This window comes from Sinocyclocheilus anshuiensis, unplaced genomic scaffold (assembly GCF_001515605.1).
Source record: "Sinocyclocheilus anshuiensis isolate Anshui unplaced genomic scaffold, SAMN03320099.WGS_v1.1 scaffold1820, whole genome shotgun sequence".
In the NCBI taxonomy this organism is placed as follows: domain Eukaryota; kingdom Metazoa; phylum Chordata; class Actinopteri; order Cypriniformes; family Cyprinidae; genus Sinocyclocheilus; species Sinocyclocheilus anshuiensis.
Genome location: NW_015555821.1, coordinates 5,095 through 28,188, shown reverse-complemented (window position 1 = coordinate 28,188; position 23,094 = coordinate 5,095). Strand labels below are relative to the sequence as shown.

The window sequence follows — 23,094 nt, the reverse complement described above, 5'->3', positions numbered from 1 at the left end:
GAGCCATTCCTAGGCTCGACAGGGGATCGGGAGCCCTTCCTGGGCTAAACTGAGGATTCCGAGGTCTCTCCTCCTCCTTTTGACCCTGAATTCCCTCCACATTCTGGCCCTTATGTCCCGCCATAGTCAGCGCACCCTCAGCCATGATGCAGGGGGCGGAGCTCCTCTCCGCGCTCACACCGTCCACGGCTTGCTCCCTCGTGGTGGGCACTGTCACCGGCTCTCGCACCTGGTCTGACGGGTTGGGCTCAACATCCGAGGCGATCCTCCACTCAGTCGCTTGGCTTTGCTCTGGCTCGTTGATCGCGGCGGGAAATGGCTCTCCGTCCTCGGTGGGCTCAGGCTGATGCTCCGTACCGTGGGGAGATGGTGGGCTGGGCTCTGGGTCCGAAGTGGCTCCGGCGAGATCCTCCACGGGGCCGATGGTGAGTGGCGACCCGTTTCTCGCCAGAGTCCACTCCACAAAGGCGGCAAATTCCTCCCGAGGACCATCTTCGGACGACCGCGCTTTGCACTTGGCGTTCAGACTTGCCCCATAGAATGCGCAGCGTGCGTTGTCCGGATAGCTGGTGACGTTAGCGACCATCAGGAACAGTCTGGTATGGTCCTCGAGAGTCCTACCTTCCTGCTCCAGCAGGAGGAGGAATTCGGGGCACGTGAAGGGATCCATGGGGTAAACACAACGGAAACAAAAAACTGAGTAAAAACCGGAAAACAAACGGAGGGGCGAACACGGAAGTTAAACTCTTTTGGGTCGGTTATTCTGTCACGGGCAGGGTGTACTAGAGACCAGGCAGGACGACGAAGATGATGAATCAAAGGATATTTAATAAAGAAACAGGCAATCCAGACAGGGTAGACATCAACATAGACAGGAACATGGACATTGACATTGACATTGGCATTTACAGGAACATAGACATTGAGAATAACCGACAAACTAGACTACAAGAGGCAGGAACTAATATAGGGCAGATAACGAGGGGCAGACAGGTGAGCACAATAAGGTGATTAACTGATAATGAGGACAGGAACAACCAAATAAGGACACAGAGGGAGAAACCACAATCAACAGTCCACAGGGGTGTGACAATAATATATTAAAATATAATATAATACAATATAATATAATATAATATAATATACACTACTGTTCAAAGTTTGAGGTCAGTAAGATTTTTACTTTCCTCCAGCAAGGATACATTACTGTATCTGTACTGTCTGACTGTATTTATGTTCTACTGTTAGTGTTATCTGTATGCACCAAGGGTCTGAGAGTAACGCAATTTCAATTCTCTGCGTGTATGTGCTGTACATGTGGAAGAATTGACAATAAAGCAGACTTGACTTGACTTGACTTGATTAAATTGATCAAAAGTGACAATAAAAACATTTATTATGTTACAAAAAAAAAATAAAAAAATAAAAATTTAAGTAAATGCTGTAATTTTGAATTTTCCGTTCATCAAAGAATCCTGAAAAAATGTCTTGTTTTCCACAAAATAAATTACATTTTAAAATATATTAAAATAGAAAACAGTTATTTTAAATTGTAATAATATTTCATAATATTACTGTTTTTACTGAACTTTTTGAACAAATAAACGCAGACTTGGCAAGCATAAAAGACTTTAAAAAACATCAAAAAATCTTACTGACCCCAAACTTTTGAACCGTATTGTTGCATAAATATAGCTCTATTTATTGTTTGTCATGTATTACCTTATAAGTGCATGGTTAATGTCTGCATCTTTTCCGGGGAACAACTTTCTTCATCACTCTGCAATGTGTGAGAAATGAAAAATCTTTCCTTGACTAGTAGTAAAGAGTACAGAAAGTTTTTAATACATTTATATTTATTCATTTAGCAGACGCTTTTCAAGGTGACCAAGAAAAGATGCAAAATTCAATGAAAATGTATGCGATAAATCATATGGAGTCAACAATATTAACACTGCCGCAACACCACACAAAAAGTGCAAAACAGTACAGAAAAACTTCATTTTGTAAAACCGAAAGTGGCTTTTAGATGAAAGAGTTTGTGTTCCAGCCATTAATAGACAGATAAACCTCAGCTTTATTTGCAATAATTCAATTAAACTCTTTGAAATCAGCAATAATAGGAATATTACCTGCAGTGACTGACTGTATACGAGTACAGGATCATGTACAGCCGGTCGTTCATTATCACAAAATAATGGGTTTATTTTGAAGTGTAATAATACAGGGCATAACACGGCTGCTTACCAAATAAAAAAGTAAATAGACATGAAATATTGATTTGGGCTGAAATCATTACATGAGAAGAAAGCGAGAGTGGAATGATGTGAGAGACTTGATCATGTCTGTGTGTGTTTACAGTGAACGGCGGCTGGTCCACGTGGACGGAGTGGTCGACCTGTAACAGTCGATGTGGGCGGGGCCTTCAGAAAAGAACCCGCAGCTGCACCAATCCCGCGCCTCTGAACGGGGGGTCGCCGTGTGATGGACAGGCCATCCAAAAAATCGCCTGCACCTCAGTTTGCACAGGTACCAGTCTACAGAAATGAATCAGAGTTTAATTTGACATGAATGAAAACGAAGCTTTGAGGGACAGAAGTGCGTGTACCTGTGTGTTGAGCATTCAGCTGGGACAAAAATTATTTGTGAAATTGTAATAATCTCTAACAGCCTTGTTTTTGTTTAAAATAATGTCAGAGTAATTTAATTATATTTAATAAATAAAAAAATATTTTATTCATATTGAAATAAAATAAATAAAATAGTGTCATAGTTATTCAATAGTATTGGAAACATTTTAAAATATTTATTTCGTATTTAAAAAAATGAAAATAAATTTAATTAAATTAAATGACGTCATAGTAATGAATAGTATTTAATAAAGTAATATGTGACATTATATTGTATATATTAATAATTTTACATATATAATTGTTTCATGAATATAGTTGTATTTGTTGTTTGTCATTTATTACCTCCTTATATCCTTATACCTTATATTTATTAATATAAATATTGTAACATAAAAGCATCATTTTAGAAAACAAAAATGTATAATGATTATTCTATTATAAGAATATTCTGTTCTTTGGGTGTAAAAAGAAACATTTAGATTTATTTTAAATAAACATGCCATCTACTTAGCAAATACTTAATCACTGCATTAATTCATTCCTATGTTAGCTTGAAAAATATTAAAAACTAAAAATGTGCAACAGATATCATTGGCTATAATAAAGTGACATATCAAACAGTATCAAAAATATTATATATATATATATATATATATATATATGTGTGTGTGTGTGTGTGTGTGGGTGTGGGTCTGTGTGTATATATATGTATGTATTATATATATATATATACATATATATATATATATAATATACATCACATTTTTATATGAAGTCACAATAATCATAACAGTGTTATTTTAGTATTATTTATATACTATCATAGTATTTATTAATATTTTATTTTAGATTTTAATTTAGATTTAATTAAGTTCTATTTTTATATTTTCAGTTTCCACTTTAATTTTAGTTTACGTTTTGGTAATTTTGTTATGTGATTTTGTTGTATTTATTCGTTTTTGTTTTTTTAACATTTCTATTTAGCTTTATTTTTATTTTAGATTTAGGTTTAGTCATTTTAGTTCTTCATCTTAATTTCTTTTAGTCATCTTATGTCATTTAGTTGCCAGAGCAACATTTCTAATTTTCATTTAAGTTTAGGTTTTTCATTTAATATTTATATTTTATTTTATTTCAGCTTTCTTGCAATTAACAAACAACACTGAATCACAAATGGAGGTTTTCATAAAGATCTGAGTTTGTAATCATGATACTACTCTGGAACTTATTACAATATTTCCGACATGACGTAAACGCACAGTGAGGTCAGTTCTTAAACATGAAGGGAACACAATGAAGAATTTGGTTCAGATTTTTTCCTCCATTGACATTTATTCATTTGGCAGTTGCTTTTATCCAAAGTGACTTCCAAATGAAGAATTCCTTCCATAAACAGAAGGATGGAAAAGTCACTGTGAGACTATTGAATTACAAGTGAGGAATTCCTTTCATAAAAACTTGATTCTTTTCCAGTCCAGTTTGAGTTCTTCACCTCTTGATAGCATCAGACAAATGCATCTTTTTCCAGGCCCATCAGTTCAGCTTTCAAGCCAGACACTTCCCCTATACTTTGGCCCCTAGGGGCCCCTAAGGGACGAGCACATTTCCATCCCCTCCTGCCTGTGAGAGTCAGTTCACTGTGAAGCAGGTGAGATTAAAGCATCTGCAGGCAGCAGGAGAGATGCCACAGTCACACGCTAATGACTGACCCACATACTGCAGCCACTCTCCTGTGACAGAATCCAGAGACAGGCCCAGAACCAGACTAGATCAGAGCAGAAGATGCATTATGTTTTATTTTATTTGTATTTTATTTTATATGTTTTTTTTATTTGATTTTGTGTTTTGTTATGTTTATTTTATTTAGTTTTATTTTATTTTATTTTTGTGTGCAATATCATTTTATTATATTGTTTTTATTTTTATTTATTTTTTAATTTAACTGAATTTGATCTTTTTGTTATTTTTAATTTTATTTAGTTTTTTAGAATTTTTTTTTTGTGCAGTGTGCATGAGGCAGTCCACGGCAGGGAATTTTTAGTAATTAATTAATCAATTAATTAATCAATGTATGTATTTATTTATTTATTTATTTATTTACAGTTTTGAGTCATTTTGTGTCCAATATGTAGGTGGTCCATGACAGGGACCTTTATTTTATTTCATTTTATTATATTTGTTTTTTAATTTATTTTATTTTACTTTATTATTCTTTATTTATTATCTTATTTATTTTATCTTATATTCCATTATTTTATTTTTGTATTATATTTATTATAAATATAAATATGTTGCATTATATTTATATATTATTTTTATTTATTTTTCAATTCAATTGCAAAATGCATGAGGCGGTCCATGGGGGGGGGTATTTATTTATTTAATTTTTCAGTTTAATTTCTGTGTGTAATATGCATGATGTGAAATATTACTCATTTACACGTGCAAAGAAGTTAGCCATTCATAACATGGCTCATTAACATTTTAAAACTACCCTTGACTCATGTATTAATGGACAAGGAATTAAATAAAATGCTACAATATGGCCTCTTTAATAAAAAGTAATCTGCCTCATATCACAGCTGAAGAATTTCTAATTGTTTCTGCTAACTTCTGTTGTTTCTGGTGTGTGTGTGTGTGTGTGTGTGTGTGTGTGTGTGTGTGTGTGCCTTCATATTATTTGTGGTTTCTTGAGTTTTCTCTCTTTGAAAGACACTAACCTGTTTGGAGGAAGAGAGAGTGTAATGCTCCTGCGCCTCAGAACGGAGGGAAGGACTGTGACGGAGTCACACTACAGTCACAGAACTGCACTGATGGACTCTGCCTACAAAGTGAGTGCACTTACACACACACACACACACACAGTCAGGCTGGATCCCTTTACCGTCAACATGATGTCGGAATTGAATCTATTTACTTTCTTAAGACAAGTTCCTGGTCTTGTGTTTCTGGTATTATCTGTTATTTTTGTATTTTTGTATACTATTTATAGTTTTTGTATTTTTTATTAGCTTTTATTTTTCTATTTTTATTTTTCATTTTAATTTTAGTTAAGTTGTAGCAACTTTAGTAACTGTCTTATATGCTTTTGGCATTTTTATTATTTTTTGTATCTATTAAGCTTAAATTTGTGTTTATTTAATTTTTAGTTTTAGTAATTTTAGTACTTCAACATATTTTTTTCATTTAGTTGACGAGGCAATTTTAATTGTTTATTTATATATTATTATAGTATTTATAATTTTTCAATTAGCTTTTATTTTTATATTTTCAATTTTTATTTCAGTTTTTATTTTATTTTAATTTTAGTTAAGGTTTAGTAAATTTATGTTTTTGTGATTTTCTTTATTCTATTTAGCTTTTAATTTATATTATATTATTTTCATTTTAGTTTTAGTAATTTTAGTACTTAGTACAGTTAGTTGACAAGGAAACATTTCTAATTTTCATTTAAGTTGCTTTAAGTTTGCATTCTAAAATTTATATTGAATTTTATATATTTTATATTGAAGCTTTATTTCAACTAACAGATTTTATTTAAATTAAAATATTTTTAAATATTTTAAGTTATTCAATAACAATAATGAAATGAATAATAAATAATGATCCAAAGGGGGAGAAAAGTTTATTTTTGGAATCCTACATAAAACTTTCTTTACCTCTAAAATGTCTTTGCTTTTCAGTTGACGTTACCCAGGCTATTTTATTTTATTTTATTTTATTTCATTTCATTTTCAGTTGATGTCACCAAGGCCACGTGGGCTATTGGTTATCAACTCTGTTGTCATTGTTTTATTCATTGCAGCCAGTAGTTTAATACCATATAACATGACAGCTCTGAAATACATCACATTACAAAAGTTAAATTGATTGCAAATATTGTTTCTTGTTTACTTTAAAGCTTTTAGATAATTTGTTTATTGCTCCTGTACATAATGAGGCACATAAACATGGCCTTTCATGTGTTTCAATTGCTGTCACAGTGGACACAGTGAGAATCTTTAAGAAACGGACAGGTGACATGAATGTATGTAATGACAAGCCATCAGCATGGCAGTTTAATTTGTTTGCTGGTTTTTAGAGCAGCGAGCAGTGATAGAAAGAGAGAGAGAGAGAAAGACAGGCCGTGGATGTGAATCTCCTCTGTTTGGTGTTGTGTAATGGATCTCATGTGTGTCTCTCTCTCTCTCTCTCTCTCTCTCTCTCTCTCTCTCTCTCTCTCTCTCTCCCCGCAGGCACTTCCTCACTAAGGTTTCAACTTTAAAAGTTCTTCCCCTTAAAAGTTGAGCAGGCACAATCCATTTAACCCCACTCAACTCAACTCTCTCAGCTCTCTGTCTTACTTGGTTACAAAACCTAGTAAATACCTGCTTAGACAGCAGGAAAATTTGAGCAAGTCCTAGCCAGGGGTGCAACCAGATAGAAACGTCTCGGTTACGTAGGTAACCCTCGATCCCTGATGGAGGGAATGGAGACATTATGTCATGACGACATTAGGGGTCTAAATTGGGAGCCCAATCATCTCTGAGTTTAAGAGAAAATGCCAATATGGGGTCTCACTTGGGAGGCCAATCATCTCTGAGTTTAAGAGAAAACGCCAATGAAAATTGGCTAGTGGATTTTGCACTCTGAGCCACTCCCCGTGCACACGGGTATATAAGGCGACAGCGCGCGTCCACTCATTAGGTTTTACGCTGAGGAGCCGAGAACGTGTCCCCGCAACAGCAAGTGATTCAAGGTTGTGGCATGGGGACATAACGTCTCCGTTCCCTCAATCCCGGAACGAGGGTTACGTATGTAAACGAGACGTTCCCTATCTGTCGGTCACTATGAGTTATGTCGTGACAACATTAGGGGTCTATAGAAAATGCCACAACCTGAACACCATCACAACCCTGTGACGCTGAAAATTTTGACAAGCTGTAGCATGTCAAGACAAAGCTATGCTAAGGTCGTAACCTTCCCAAAGCCCCAGCGCAAATTCACTGACCTTGGTACCGAAGGGGACCAAATGGTGAGTATATCACTGCTGGAGAAGCCCATGCTGCTTGTTCCATCCACAAAAAAGTTTTTGGAAGGGATTTCAACCTTCAGTGAAAGATTGCTTCAAATCTTTCCCATTTGTTCTTTTCAGCCTGGCAATGGGGAAGCGATGGGGAAGCGAGCCTTAAGGAAAAGGTCGCTACGGAGACCACATCCTACCCATAGGGAGGTGGCATGTGGAGATACTGATATGGACTGACCCAGGGGGCAGTACTACATATGGAATGGGTCTCTGAGGCAGGTCCTACCTTAGAGTAGGGATGGAACAACTGCCAGAAGAGACTGACAGAGCGGGTCTGTCAAGGGAAGACACAGGTTTACCGAGAGGGAAACCTTACCGTGGAAGAATACACATATGGGATTACCCGTAGGGAATCAAGCCATATGGACACCTAGCCCAGTACAGGGGCTGACCGGGACTCCGGGCATGCTAACACCAGTACTGGGACTGGCGTCAGACTGCTCCGCCAAGTCTGACTGACGGGGGTGCTGGAGGACGCTCGACCAGGGTTCGCCAACCGGGGAACTTTACTGGGAGAAGAAAGGCGCTCGCATCCCCGTGTGAGGGAGAATGGCGAAGCAAGCGTGACACCGAGCCAGTTCTTCCTGCCAATTACCTGTTACCCAACACACGGGAAGAAACCGGCTCTACACGAAGGCTGTAAAACCTCGCAAAGGTGTTAGGTGTTGCCCAGCCCGCAGCTCGACAGATCTCTGCCAGAGAGGCACCGTGCGCCAATGCCCAGGTGGAGGCAACACTCCGAGTGGAGTGGGCTCTCACCCCCAGGGTGCACGGCTCGCCTTGGGATTGGTACGCCAAGGCGATGACATCCACTATCCAGTGGGTCAACCTCTGCTTGGAGACAGCCTTCCCTTTCTGCTGACCTCCAAAGCAGACAAGGAGCTGCTCAGAGCTTCTGAAGCTCTGGGTGTGGTCCACATATATGCGTAACACTCTTACGGGACACAGCAACAACAAGGCTGGATCTGCCTCCTCTGGGGGCAGCGCTTGCAGGTTCACCACCTGGTCCCGGAAGAGAGTTGTGGGAACCTTGGGCATGTATCCAGGCCGGGGTCTCAGGACAACATGAGAGTAGGCCGGCCCGAACACAAGGCACTCTTCCCTTACCAAAAATGCTTGGAGGTCCCTGACCCTTCGAGATGGAAGTGAGCGCGATCAGGAGCACTGTCTTAAGAGACAGGAACTTCAGCTCAACTGAATCGAGCAGCTCAAAGTGACCCCTCTGAAGTCCAGCCAGGACAACAGAGAGATCCCAGGAGGGTATCAGGGGTGTCCTAGGAGGATTCAACCTTCTGGCACCCCTCGGGAACCTAATGATCAGGTCATGGTTTCCCAGGGACCGGCCGTCCCCTGCATCATGATGTGCTGCGATGGCAGCAATATACACTTTCAAGGTGGAGGGTGACATCCTACGCTCCAACCTTTCTTGCAGGAAAGAAAGCATGACTCTAATCGAGCATCTCCAGGGGTGTTCTCGGTGAGAAGAACACCAATTCGTGAACAGACTCCACTTCAAAGCATAGGCCTGCCTCGTAGAGGGAGTTCTAGCCTGAGTGATAATGTCTACCACCGCTGGTGGCAGATCACTTAGGTCTGCCACGTCCCATCCAGGAGCCACACGTGGAGGTTCCAGAGATCTGGACGCGGGTGCCATATGGTGCCCAGCCCCTGAGAAAGAAGGTCCTTCCTCAGGGGGGTGTGCCAGGGAGGGGCTGTCGCGAGGAGCATGAGTTCCGAAAACCAGGTCAGGGTGGGCCAGTAAGGTGCAACCAGCAGGAGCTGTTCCTCGTCCTTCCTGAACTTGCACAGTGTCTGTGCGAGCAGGCTAACTTGGGGGAAACGCATACTTGCACAGAACCCGGGTGCCAGCTGTGTGCCAGTGCATCTGTGCCCAGGGGGGCCTGGGTCAGGGAATAGTACAGCTGGCAGTGGGAGGACTCGTGGGAAGCAAACAGGTCCACTTGAGCTTCCCCGAATCGACTCCAGATCAGCTGGACCGTCTGGGGATGGAGTCGCCATTCTCTGGGAAAAGTGAGCTGTCGTGAGAGTGCGTCGGCCGCACGATTGAGCTCCCCCGGAATGTGGATGGCACACAGCGACTTGAGCCACGTCTGACTTCAGATGAGGGGATGACGGGGGAGTTGTGACATGTGACGTGATCATAGACCGCCCTGTCGGTTGATGTATGAAACGGCCGCAGTGTTGTCCATGTGGACCAACACGTGCTTGTCCAGCAGCAGCGGCCGAAACTGCCGCAAGGCTAGATGCACTGCCAACAACTCCAGGCAGTTGATGTGCCAAAGCAGTCGAGGTCCTGTCCAGGACCCCAAGGCTGCCTGCCCGTTGCACGTAGTGCCTCAGCCCGTATTGGAGGCATCTGTCATGACAATGACATGCCGGGACACTTGTTCTAAGGGCACCCCGGCCCGTAGAAACGCAAGGTCCGACCAGGGGCTGAATAGGCGGCGACACATCGGTGTGATGGTGACATGATGTGTATCGTGGCGCCATGCCCATCTCGGGACTCGGGAGTGTAACCAGTGCTGAAGCAATCCGAGCGGCGTGACTGCGGCTGTGGATGCCATATGCCTCATGAGCCTCTGAAAGTGTTTCAGTGATACCACCGTCCTGCCTCTGAAGGAACTCAGGCAGTTCAGCACCGACTGGGCACGTTCGTTGGTGAGACGTGCCGTCATACTCACCGAGTCTAACTCCATACCGAGAAAAGAGATTCTCTGCACAGCGGAGAGCTTGCTCTTCTCTCAGTTGACCTGAAGCCCCAACTGACTGAGGTTCCGAAACACCAGGTCCCTGTGATCGCACAACTCCTCTCGTGACCGGGTCATGATGAGCCAGTCTTCGAGATAGTTAAGGATCCTGATGCCCGCTTCCCATAGTGGGGCAAGGGCGCCCTCCGCGACTTTCGTGAAAACACGGGGGGACAAGGAGAGCCCAAAGGGGAGGACCTTGTACTGTCATGCCCGACCCTCGAACGCAAACCGCAGGAACGGTCTGTGACGAGGAAGGATTGAGATATGAAAGTACGCGTCCTTCAGGTCGATCGCTGTAAACCAATCCTGGGCTTGAACACATTTGATAATAAGTTTCTGCGTCAACATCTTGAACGTGAGCTTGTGAAGAGCCCGATTCAAGACTCGCAGATCCAAGATAAGTCGAAGACCACTGCTTCTCTTGGGTACAATGAAGTAAGGGCTGTAAAACCCCTTTCTCATCTCAGCTGGAGGGACCGGCTCGATTGCATCCCTCGCCAATAGGACAGCAATCTCCTCTCGCAAGACAGAAGCGTCTCGGACTGCCACCGAAGTCTCAAGAACGCCATTGAACTTGGGAGGTCGCCTGGCGAACTGAATTGCGTAGCCGAGTCGAACCGTCCAAATGAGCCAGCGGGACGGGTTGGGCAGCGCAAGCCACGCTCCCAAACTCCGTACGAGTGGCACCAAAGGGACAGTCGACGTACCCGCAGTGGTGCAGCGATGGATAGTTGTGCTGGGTGGCCCAGAAGGCACCGCGTTCTGAGTCATCACAGCAAAACTCCCCGTGTCCCTGGAGGGACTGGCCAGAGATGCGTGGAGAGGTGTTGCGTCTCTGATCTGCGATCTCTTGGCCGCTGGCGATAGGGGGCGTCGTGGGTGAGGGTGAGGAAGCGGTGCGTCGCTCACTGTCAACCCACGGGCCTTGCAACCCGGAGGAAAAGGAAACTGCTCTTTTATTGAAAATGTGGTTACCGCTGGCCGTTGAGCCAGCGGCGGAACAAAAAGAAAAGGGAAAAAAAGATTCTCCGCCCGGCCCTCCTCCGAGGGAAGGAGCGGCGCTGTCCTCACCACCTCATGAAGAGCAGTCTCCCACATCTCCAGGTTGCCCGTATGAGGGCCGCTTCGTCGTCTTCTTGAAGGACTTAGCAGCCGGGTGCGACACGGGGGCGCCGCTCTCCTGAATGGGGCTCGACGCGCCGGCCTCGACGGCGTCTCAGCACGGGGCGGAGCCGGTTGTGGAGGACGCAGGAGGGCGCCCACGGTGACGAGCAGGCTGAGACTCCGCCCGTGACAGAACGGTGGCAGCTGGAGGATCACGTCAGGGCAGGATGTGTTGGATGGCCTCAGTCTGCTGTTGTACTGCCGAGAACTGCTGTGCAAAGTCCTTTACAGTGTCGCCGAACAGGCCAGCCTGGGAGATGGGAGCGTCAAGAAAGCGTGCTTTGTCAACGTCTCTCATCTCAGCCAGGTTGAGCCAGAGATGGCGCTCCTGGACCACCAGAGTGGACATCGCCTTCCCGAGGGACCACACCATGACTTTCGTTGCCCGGAGGGTGAAGTTAGTCACCGTGCACAGCTCCTGCATCAACCATGGGTCAGTACTACCCTTGTGCATTTGTTAAGGCCTTGGCTTAGTGAACTTGCAGGATAGCCATGACATGCAGGGCAAAGGCAGCTTGGCCCGTAACACTATAAGCTTTTGCAGTGAGAGCTGCCGACAGCTTACAGGCTTTGGACGGGAGATGAGGACAATTCCTCCAAGTGGCGGCGTTTTGCGGCCACAGTTGCACCGCAACCGCTCTCTCCACCTGGGGAATGTCAACGCACCCCCTAGCCGCCCCGCCATCGAGGGTAGTAAGGATGGAGGAAGGAGACGAGCGGCTTCCGTACCGCCAACCAGAACAGCTTCCCGACACACAGCAGATGAATGGCTTTGTGGAGTATAACAGCTTTTCATACAACCACTCGGCTCCGAAAGCAAAAATCTAATGAGTGGATGCGTGCTGTCGCCTTATATACCCGTGTGCATGGGGAGTGGCTCAGCAAAATTCACTAGCCAATTTTCATTGCCGTTTTCTCTTAAACTCAGAAATGATTGGACTCCCAAGTTAGACCCCTAATGTCATCACAACATAACTCGTAGTGACCGACAAGATAGGGAAACAGCGTTACAAGCATCTATCCCATGTAAATTTGAGTGCATTTTAGTTTTAAACAAAGTTTCATTCATCTTAACATGTTGTTCATCTTCTTTTCAGTACTTTGTTTAGTAATCTGTAGTTTGATGTATTTTGATTGCTCAAATAGAGTTTGGAAATCCAACTGATTTTAGTAAATTGGTTTGTTTGGATGGAAAGTCCCCTTGTATTTCAAATCTTTATTTGTTTTCTTATTTGTAGTGAAACATTTTCTTAAATAGTATTTTATATGATTTTAATACTACTACTATTACTACCAATAATAATAATAATTATTATTATTTATTTCTATTTTTTTATTAATTTATGTATATTGTGCCAGATACTCTATCATTCAAAAGTTTGGGGTCGGTAGGATTTTTTTATGTTTTTGAAAGAAGTCTCTTTTACTCATCAAGGCTGCATTTATTTGATCAAAAAATAAAATAAAAACAATAATATTATGAAATATTATTACAATTTAAAAAAACTGTTTACTTTTTTGAATATATATTAAAATATAATTTATTCCTGTGATGCAAAGATGAATTTTCAGAATCATTACTCCAGTCTTCAGTGTCACATGATCCTTCAGAAATCATTCTAATATGCTGATTTGCTGCTCAAGAAACATTTCTGATTATTATCAATGTTGAAAACAGTCGTGCTCTTTAATATTTTTGTGGAAACCACAATAGATTTGTTTTTCAGGATCTTTTGATTAAAAGAAAGTTCAAAAGAACAACATTTATTTGAAATAGAAATCTTTTGCAACGTTATAGATGTATTTACTGTTACTTTCTTTTTAAAAAATCTTAACGACCACAAACTTTTGTATACTAGTGTACATATTATTGAATATGGCAAAAAATAATTATATCAGCTTAATATACATTTAAATAAAAAGCTTATCACTAATAACTTGACTGTACTATAAAATGAGAAGCTTGTAGTTTGGCTACAGTTTCAAACTAGTTTCCACAACTAAATAAATTACACAATATGGTAACTAAATATGAAGAATTAATTTGCAAAAACCGATAAACGCTACTTTAAAAAAAAATGTGATCTGAACCCTAAAGACGTTTTGTCAAAAAAGCCGGTTTTGTCCACTTTCAAGGCATCGCGACTCGCGAGTTCACGTTTTACTGCAGAAGCCGACAAGCGCCCTTGTTATTTTTGAACAGAAGCCGATAAGTCAATTTTGGCGAATCAGCGCGCTGTATTCAGGTCAGGTGACAAGGCTACTTTCACTTTGAAAAGACGTGCTAGCTGAGAGGAGTTTCGTCAAAGCTGACTAAAAGTGATCAAGGATGGATAATTTCGACAAACTTGATGAACCTGTGATATCTTCTTCAGGGCGAAAAAGGAAAATAAAAGCTGAAACGTTTTCACGGAACCTTGCAAAAGCAGCGCGTTACAATGGTGAGGGAAAAGCTCCGTGTATTGCTTGTAATCACATCCATACAGTTTATGATCACAACAACAACAACGTTTGTCAGGCATCTACATTGTCATCTGAGGAGATTACAAAGATTAAACGAGTGTTTTTTTAAACTCTAAAACATTAAATGTGGAGTTATCTGCTTTTGCCAAAAAACGACTGTTGGAGTTAGCTGCTTTTGATATAAAACAAACTTTTAATATGTAAAAAAAAACATACTTTCAATTAACTTTAACTTTGTAAATTACCTGTATTTGTTTAAGTTATTATTACTTAATCAAAACAACCCAACTGCAGTTTGATTGATATTACTTGGAATGCGCAATAAAAAAACGTGATTTCTGAAAAAAAAAAAAAAATGGAGTTATCGGTTTTTGCAAATGAACTCTTCATATTTACCGGATTACCATCTCACCTGGGGAGCCCATTTGTTAAATGCAGCCAGTCGGTATGTTGAATTACAGTCTGCATGTCCAGTTTCTCCTGCTCTCTCAGTCTCGCATCACCAAATCACTTCTCGCTCTTTTTGTTTTACATTCACATTATTTTGCCTAATACCCCCTTCCTCTCTCTGAAGGTTCAGTATATCAGCTATCCGTTCATCCTAAACGAATGGGAGAGAAGGGGTTTACATGTGAGTGTCTATTTTGTCTTTCATTTTCTTGCTTTGGCTTTTCGGCTCCGTATCTGTTGTCTTGCAGTATCTTTGGCTTTATATTCTTCCACTTGCTCTCTGTTCCTCACCATCTGTGGGAGTGAAAGCATGCTGTCTGTCACAGTCCTTTGATTTGCTGTTTTGCTTTGTGTTTTGCAGCACTTTATGTTCTGTGTGTTATTTCTCGACTCACATCCACACATACACACATGCTTTTGTCCCACTCTCTCACTCTTTTCCACACATTCACACACAGAGCTGAATGGAAACCTGAACGTCTCTGGAGTAAAGTCAGGCTCGGCTGAAGTCTGCATGCCGTTTGAAACAAGAGAACTCTTTCTGGTCTCGTAGTATGACCTGTAGCAACTTGGTAATTCTCTTTAAAGACAACATGAAATGAAAATTGATCCCATTTACTCTCTTTAGAAATTAGCAGGGCCTTATTTTTTCACAGCTGTGCAGGCTGTGTAAAAAGATAATCAAGATTAAAAAATCCAGATGTTATTTGAAACCCAGTGTTAATAGGATTTGCAATTATATATAAAATATATGTAGTGTGTGTGTGTGTGTGTGTGTATATATATATATATATATATATATATATAAAAAGCATATGTATAATACATATGTGTATATGGGTATTATATGTACATACTGTACACATATATATATATGAGGGGCCGTGCAAGCCATAATTCATTCTGGCACTCTCACACACTTACATTCTCCTTTCACATACATGCATTTGTACTCTCACACACATGCATTTCTACTGTCACGCACTTACATTCTCCATTCACATACATGCATTTCTACTCTCTCTCACGCACTTACATTCTCCTTACACATACATACATACATTTCTACATTTTTTTGGTATCCATTATTTCCTGTTTAAGCAGAAAGTCACTCTCAGATCAGGAAATACATGTGCAAGACTTGCTCAGCTCTTCCTCACAATTTTACAATGATGCTATTCAAAGTCATCCTGTTTTCTTTTCAAGTACATATTTTAACTTTTTAATTTAAAAATATCATTATGTAACTATCGTGTTCTACAGATCTGTGTACAAGTGTTATGATACTGATTTTGATCGTATTTTCACAGGCCTTGCCACAATCAATCAATAAATAAATAAATAAGATTTATTGTTTTCATTGTTGACTGTAACATTGTATTGTAATAAATGATAACCATTTTGCACAAATAGGTACAATAGTTCAAAGATAAAACTGAAATGAACCATGCTTTTTCAGGTGTTTTAGGTAGGTCTAACTCTATTCCAGTTGAGGATGCACTGATCAGGATTTTTCGTGACCGATTCCAATTACTGATTTTGTTCTTTTTTTTTTACTATCAAATGAGCCGATTCACATACTCGTTGCCAATTTATTTCATTTTTATTAGTTTTATTTATTTTTTTACATTTATTAAATGTTTATTTTGCTGGCCAAACTAACCTTGAACAGTTCTGTCTGGTACAGTATTTTCTCTGCTTGCGCGACTATTCTCTCTTCTTTGTGTCCGTCTTCAGTGCGTCTGTCTTACAGATAATATATCATGATGATCACTACATCTGCATTACCAAATTGCATCCTGTCAGGAATAACCTGCCCGCACTGTTTTTAACCTGATCGTTTTTTATTACTGTCAGTTTAAATGCCGGCGTTGCCAGATATTGAAAAACAAACAAAATAATCTAAAAATAAATAAACCGCAATGAGTCCAAATCTTGAGTTATGGAAATAATATAAAGATATCGCTGTCCCTAACTTGCAACCTCCCACTTTATTCACTTCCTAAATTAAGTGAAAAAAAAATCCATAGATGCTTATAATACGTGTATCTGGCAACACGACTGAGGCTGAGCCCACGTCTTCAATCACAACTCAATCAAGGGATGAGGCCATACAACCTTTTCACGATGATAATATTTATTTATTTTTTAAACCCACATAGCTTGCTGAAATACTTCTGCGACCGCCTCATCTTCCTCAGCCATGCTGATCAGGACCTGTCCCGGTGACCCTAATCGCGCCTTACCTGCCTTCCGTTTCCATTATACGCCTTCCGTTTCCACTATACTCCTTCCGTTTCCACTATACTCTCTCTCACGCATACATACATTCTTCTCTTACATACATTCTATATATATTTATATATATATACTGTATATGTGTACGTGAAGGGAGAATGTATGTGTGTGTGAGAGTAAAAACGTATGCATGTGAATGGAGAATGTAAGTGTGTGAATGCAAAAATATATGTATGTGAAAGGAGAATGTAAGTGTGTGAAAGCAAAAATATATGTATGTGAATGGAGAATGTAAGTGTGTGAAAGCAAAAATATGTGTATGTGAAAGGAGAATGTAAGTATGTGAAAGCAAGAATATATGTATGTGAAAGGAGAATGTATGTGTGTGTGAGAGTAGAAATGTATGCATGTGTAAGGAGAATGTAAGTGTGTGAAAGCAAAAATATGTGTATGCGAAAGGAGAATGTAAGTATGTGAAAGCAAGAATATATGTATGTGAAAGGAGAATGTATGTGGGTGTGAGAGTAGAAATGTATGCATGTGTAAGGAGAATGTAAGTGTGTGAGAGTGCCAGAATGAATTATGGCTTGTACGGCCCCTCATATATACAGTATATATATATATATTTTTTTTTTACATTTAAAAAATGTTTACTGTATCGATGAAACATGGATTTCTTGTTCACTTGAAAACATGACATCAAAATTCAATCAAAATTTTTAATCACTGTTATATAGAATTTTATATATTAAATATATTAAATTAAAAAACATAAAATCAAAATTCACTCTGATACAACAGTTCTTTCTGGTCCTCGAATCAGATTGGCTGAGAGCCTTTTCCAGGAGTGAGATATTCTAGTAATAACAAAGTATAGGTCTCTGCAGGACAGTAATGGGAGTTACCAAATCGGGGCCTTTTCGACCATGTTACTTGAATGGCTTACGTCATAGTGACGGTAGGTTTAGGGGTGGGGTTAGGTAAGGGGGATCATTTTCATTTCATCATTTAGAATCACCCATCAGTTTGAAAACACCCACAATGTCAGAAACGCCCACTTTTGCTCTGCAGAGACATCAATGACCCCTGTCCCAAATGGCACACTTCATGTGCACTCGTGGTCTTGCGGACTTACAATGGCCGCCTTGTGCGCGTGTCCGTTAAGTCCACGAGACCGTAGGATGTCCCATTCGTCCTTTTAGCTTTCATAAGTGTGCTCGCGTGCGCCCCCTCTGCGGCCGCTATGCACCCTCGATGCGCACTTCTTCCGAGCCCGCACTGGGGTCGAGCTCTGCAGCTGACTTCTACCAGACAGTCAAAGCGGTATTATTACATCACGAAAGTGTGGACTCAGAAGAAGACCGCGAGGGTTTAGGGTGCGATTTGGGACAGGGCCCTTGTGATAATGGAACTCCAACCGTATCACCATTTGTATCACTCCGCTTGCAGTATTTCTCTCATTGAGTGTCATGGTGGACGCCCAAATCCACTATAATTTTATAAACAATACTGTTTTTTTGTCATGGAATGTAGTTTTAAGAGTTTTTTAGGCAAGAATGTAGTTGTTTATACTTCAGATATGCGGTTTGTTAATAAAGATAACATCTATTTGAAAATTTGCTTTGACGTTTTCGGAGATGTGAGCTCCAGGGCGTCAGCGGCTGTTCAGCGCTCATGAACCCGCTGGGAGCAGCCTCACCTCGGCCAGATCTTCTGGAATTTGATGTCTCTGATGTCTCCATAGTGGTTAAAACATGATCTAATGGGCAGTCTTTGGTCTCATTAATCTATTATTTGTTCCAAAGCAAACAGTTTTGGCAGAGGGCAAAATGTCATCACGTTATATTTTATGATTTTAGTTAAATTGTTCCGCCATTAGATGGCAACAAGAGACTGTTTTTACAAGTCAGCAGTAAAGACTTTTATATTGAAAGAGACTGAAACAGGGTTGTAAACAAGGACGCTATTTTTACTTTCTACAACAGCTTCTAAGACAGCCAACAAATGCAGTGAGCAGCGCTGTCATCGGAAATCACCCTTAACAGATGAAAAGGATAGTATGACAAAGATATCGCTTTCCTCAGCGGACATTCAGACTAATGTTTTATTGTGAATATGAGATTGAGCTGAAGAATGAATGCTGTAGGTTATCAGATGCAGGTAATCACACTCTCAGTCCATCTCTCTCTCATAATACTCGACTCCACATAATACAGTGATCTTTTAATACAGTAATACAATAAACTTTTAATGAAGCAACTCAATGTTCCTTCGTTACTAGTTCTAAAGTGATGTTTTCGAATTAGTAACGGATCTTGGGTTCAGCTGTTAAACTGTCAAACTGAGATTTGAATCCGTGGTGGAAGGAAGTAGTTCCACACAAAAGAGGGGTTTTAAAGACACTCCGCTGTTGTTGTTTTTTTATATATTTACACACTTGTGCTGTTGAACTGTTGTATAAAGGCAATATCACACTCGTAGCCGTGCAATATGACTGTATATCGGCATGCTGTGATATATTGCTTTGCGTCTACTCCTGTGATGGTCTTAAAATTTAGAAAATAAATTTAGAAAATAAATCCTCAGATGAACAACATCACATGACATGACATATCACACTGTGTCATTGTTTATTTAACAAAATTAAAGCCATGTGTGACAAAGTTAGGACACCCTATGATTTAACTGCCTGTAGATCCACTTTTAGCAGCAATAACTTGAAGTAATAATTTTCTGTATGACTTTATCAGTCTCTCACATCGTTCTGGAGAAATTTTGAATCACTCTTCTTTACAACGTTGCTCAGGTTTATTGAGGTTTGTGGGCATTTGTTTATGCACAGCTCTCACCACAGCATTTCAGTCAGGATGAGGTCTGGACTTTGACTGGACTGTTGCAACCCCTTGATTCTTTTCTTTTCAGCCGTTCTGTTGTAGATTTGCTGGTGTGCTTGGGATCATTTGTCCTGTTGCATGACCCAGTTTTTGCCCAACTTTAGCTGTCAGACGGATGGCCTCAAATTTGACTCTAGAATACTTTGGTATACAGAGGAGTTCATAGTCGCCTCAATGACTGGGAGGTACCCAGTTCCTGTGGCTACAAAACAAGCCCAAAATCATCAGCCCTCCACCAGCATATGTGATGTTTGGTATGAGTTGTTTGTGCTGATATGCTGTTTAGGTTTTCACCAAACATGGCACTGTGCATTATGGCCAAATATCTCCACTTTGATCTCGTCTGTTCAAAGGACTTTGTTCTAGAAGTCTTATGGTTTGTTCAGATGCAACTTTGCAAACCTAAACAGTGCTGCCATGTTTCTTTAGAGAGAAGAGGCTTTCTTCTGGCAAGCCTTCCAAACATGCCATACTTGTCCCATATTTTCTAATTTAACTCTCATGAACTTTATCATTTAACATGTTAACTGAGGCCTGTAGAGTCTGCTGTGAAGTTCTTGGGTTGCCTGCCATTTCTCTGAGCGTTACACGGTCTGTTCTTGGGGTGAATTTCCTCCACTTCTGGGAGGATTGGTCTCTGTTTTGAATGTCTTTCACTTGTGAATAAACTTCCTCATTGTAGAATGATGAACTTTAAATTGTTTGGAAATGGCCACATTACTCTTCCCTGATTGATGGCAGCAACAATTGCTTCTGTAAGACCATTGCTGGTGTCTTTCCTCTTTGGCATTGTGTTAACACACACCTGAAGGCTCCAGACCAGCAAACTGCTAAAACTTCTGCTTAACAGTAAGGGTGTCCTAACTTTGTCACACATGGCTTTTCCATCTTGGCTTTATTTTTGTTAAATAAACAATGACACAGTGCAATATCATATGTCATGTGTTGTTGTTCATCTGAGGTTTTAATTTCCTAAATTTAAGACCTGCCAAGGACCAGATATTTTTTTATGATGCCCTGATACAGAAAACCATGGAATTCAATAGGGTGTCCTAACTTTTTCACATGAATGTATATATAATTTTAAATCACTGAATTACATTACTTAAAAAAATGTATATATTAAATTGAAAACATGGAATCAAAATTCACTGTTTACAGCATATATACATATATATGTATGTGTGTGTGTGTGTGTGTGTAATGAAACACGTAAACTGAAATACATAACAGTACAGAAATAAAATTTTTGATACTAGATAGATAGATAGATAGATAGATAGACAGATAGATAGATATGTTTTTAGCTGATGTGATATTATCCAGTAACATCACAGACTATTTGTTACGAACTAATCAAAGCCCGGTGGGTAAAATCATGTCCGCCCTGCATTATTTTCGGCTCAATATTCAGTGTCATGCTGTAGAAGTGAAATGCGTTGTGAATGGCGTTTCATGTAGTGTTTAATGTGAAGCGGCAACCGTTGGGCAGACTGTAATCTGCGTGTTCGTTACTGTACCTTATTCGCTTTAATCGTTTGTTCTGCAGATAATACGCTGATGAAGACTGTGATGGCGTCTTCCTCACAGCGTTTGCCCTTTAAGAGCGTCTGTACGTTTGACTTCAGATGTGAGCTTTGGCTTGTTCTAGAGATTCTTCAAACTGGATTATAAGTGAAATGTTTGTTATGAACATGAAACCCTGAGAGATGAATGGAGGCGAATATCAAACAATGATTCAGGCTTTTATTACAGGCTCTGTTCTTTATGAAAACAACTCATCAGTCATAACATCAGTCAGCCTGCTTCTTGTCTGTGATTTTACTATATTTTACCATCCTTTTATCTGCTTTGTTTTTATGTTGTCTTTCTGCTCTTTATGATGTGCTTACTTTTGAGAAAATTAAAGGCACTTTCAGGTCCAGGTTTGAAGATAAACAGTCGAGTCGGGGCTGGTGGCCCAGTGGTTATTAACCTGGCTGCTAACATGACGGTTGCAGGTTCATTTCTAAAGCAGAGTGTAAAGGTCATGACAGTAACCCATCAGCAGGTGTACAGGTAGTCTGTGCAGTCAGGGGTGAGACCACATAAAGGCCAAGGCCATTTGGTAATAATAGGAAAAAGCAAAGCCAATAATTTTTTTGTAATTATGTAATGATTTTTTTTTATTTGCAAAAAGCAATCATAGCTCAAATACATGTATTGCATGATGTTTCTGTTGTAAATTTAGTTTTTTTTTTAAATAAAGTTATAACTTCAAAGATAGTATGATATTTTTTCTGAGTTTTATTTTATGGATTATTTTAAATATTATATTAATTTATTAATTTATTTATTTTGTTTTTTATTTAATTTCATTTAATTTCATCTTACAGCCAAGTAAGCTCCAGCAAATAACTTGTCCTCGCGCTTGAATAGCGCTGGGAAATCTGATACAATATACCAAATCAGTTCATTCCGGCTGCTTGCTTCAATGAACTAGTTGAAAAAAACTGAACTGTTTAATTTGAGTAATTTCTCAATATTGCTCCCAGAAGTCCTTGCAGTAATATAATATAATTATATATATTTTTTTTTGTGTTTTAGTATAGTTTTTCAATTCAGTTATGCAAATTATATTTTAATTTAATTTAGTGCAAATTTACGTCACTCTGGATAGTTTGAATGTAATTGTCCATTTTTGACTATAGTTTAACTAGATTAAATTGAGTACTTCATATAAGTGTTATTTCTATATATGCATACAGTATATAGATAGATAGATAGATAGATAGATAGATAGATATAGTATGTATCTATATAGTTATATATAGATATATAGTATATACAGATATAGTTTTTATTAATTTTATTTCAGTTCTGGTTATTTTAGTACATCAAGTTAAACTAAATTAAAATGAGAAATAAAAAAGTTTTTTAACATTATTTTATTTCAGTTAACCTTTATTTTATTTCTAGTGACAAAAATGTTTTTTTTTATGGTTTTAATTTCCTTTTTAGTTTCAGTTAACTATAATAGCCCTGGTTTATAGTTTAGCAAGCAGCATTTTTGATATAGCAACACTGGAAATTTGAATGAAACATATGCAAGAACACTTTTAGCTACACAATCATGCATTGTTGTTTAACCGCAACGAAAACACGTTAAATATGTACACAGTGCACACAATGCATTGGCTAAGCTCTGGTGTTTGCATATTTGTGAGTATGTTTCAGGCTTAGCTCTTTATTTTAGGCCTGTACTTCTGTTACAGCCGTATTCCTAATAAATGTGCAGCAGATGGTTAGCAAACATATGGAGACCAGCTCAGTACTCCGCAAAGCCCTTTTTATTCGCATTATTCTTGGCGAGTGTGTGTGTGTGTGTGTGTGTGTGTGTGTGTGTGTGTTTGAGGGGACAATGTTATCTCTTTTCT

At 39.6% G+C, this 23,094-nt stretch overlaps 1 protein-coding gene across 1 annotated transcript in view; it reads left to right on the top strand.

The window, feature by feature from the left end:
- LOC107675312 (netrin receptor UNC5C-like) overlaps nucleotides 1-4,132 on the top strand; it is a gene marked incomplete at its 5' end in the record, with an annotated part of 57,796 nt that extends 53,664 nt beyond the window's left edge. The window contains 2 exons of the mRNA XM_016469612.1: nucleotides 2,362-2,529; nucleotides 4,107-4,132. Of these exons, the coding sequence (XP_016325098.1) occupies nucleotides 2,362-2,529; nucleotides 4,107-4,132 (194 nt within the window). The remainder of the gene's footprint in view (nucleotides 1-2,361; nucleotides 2,530-4,106) is intronic.
- Between the last annotated feature and the right edge of the window lie 18,962 nt (nucleotides 4,133-23,094).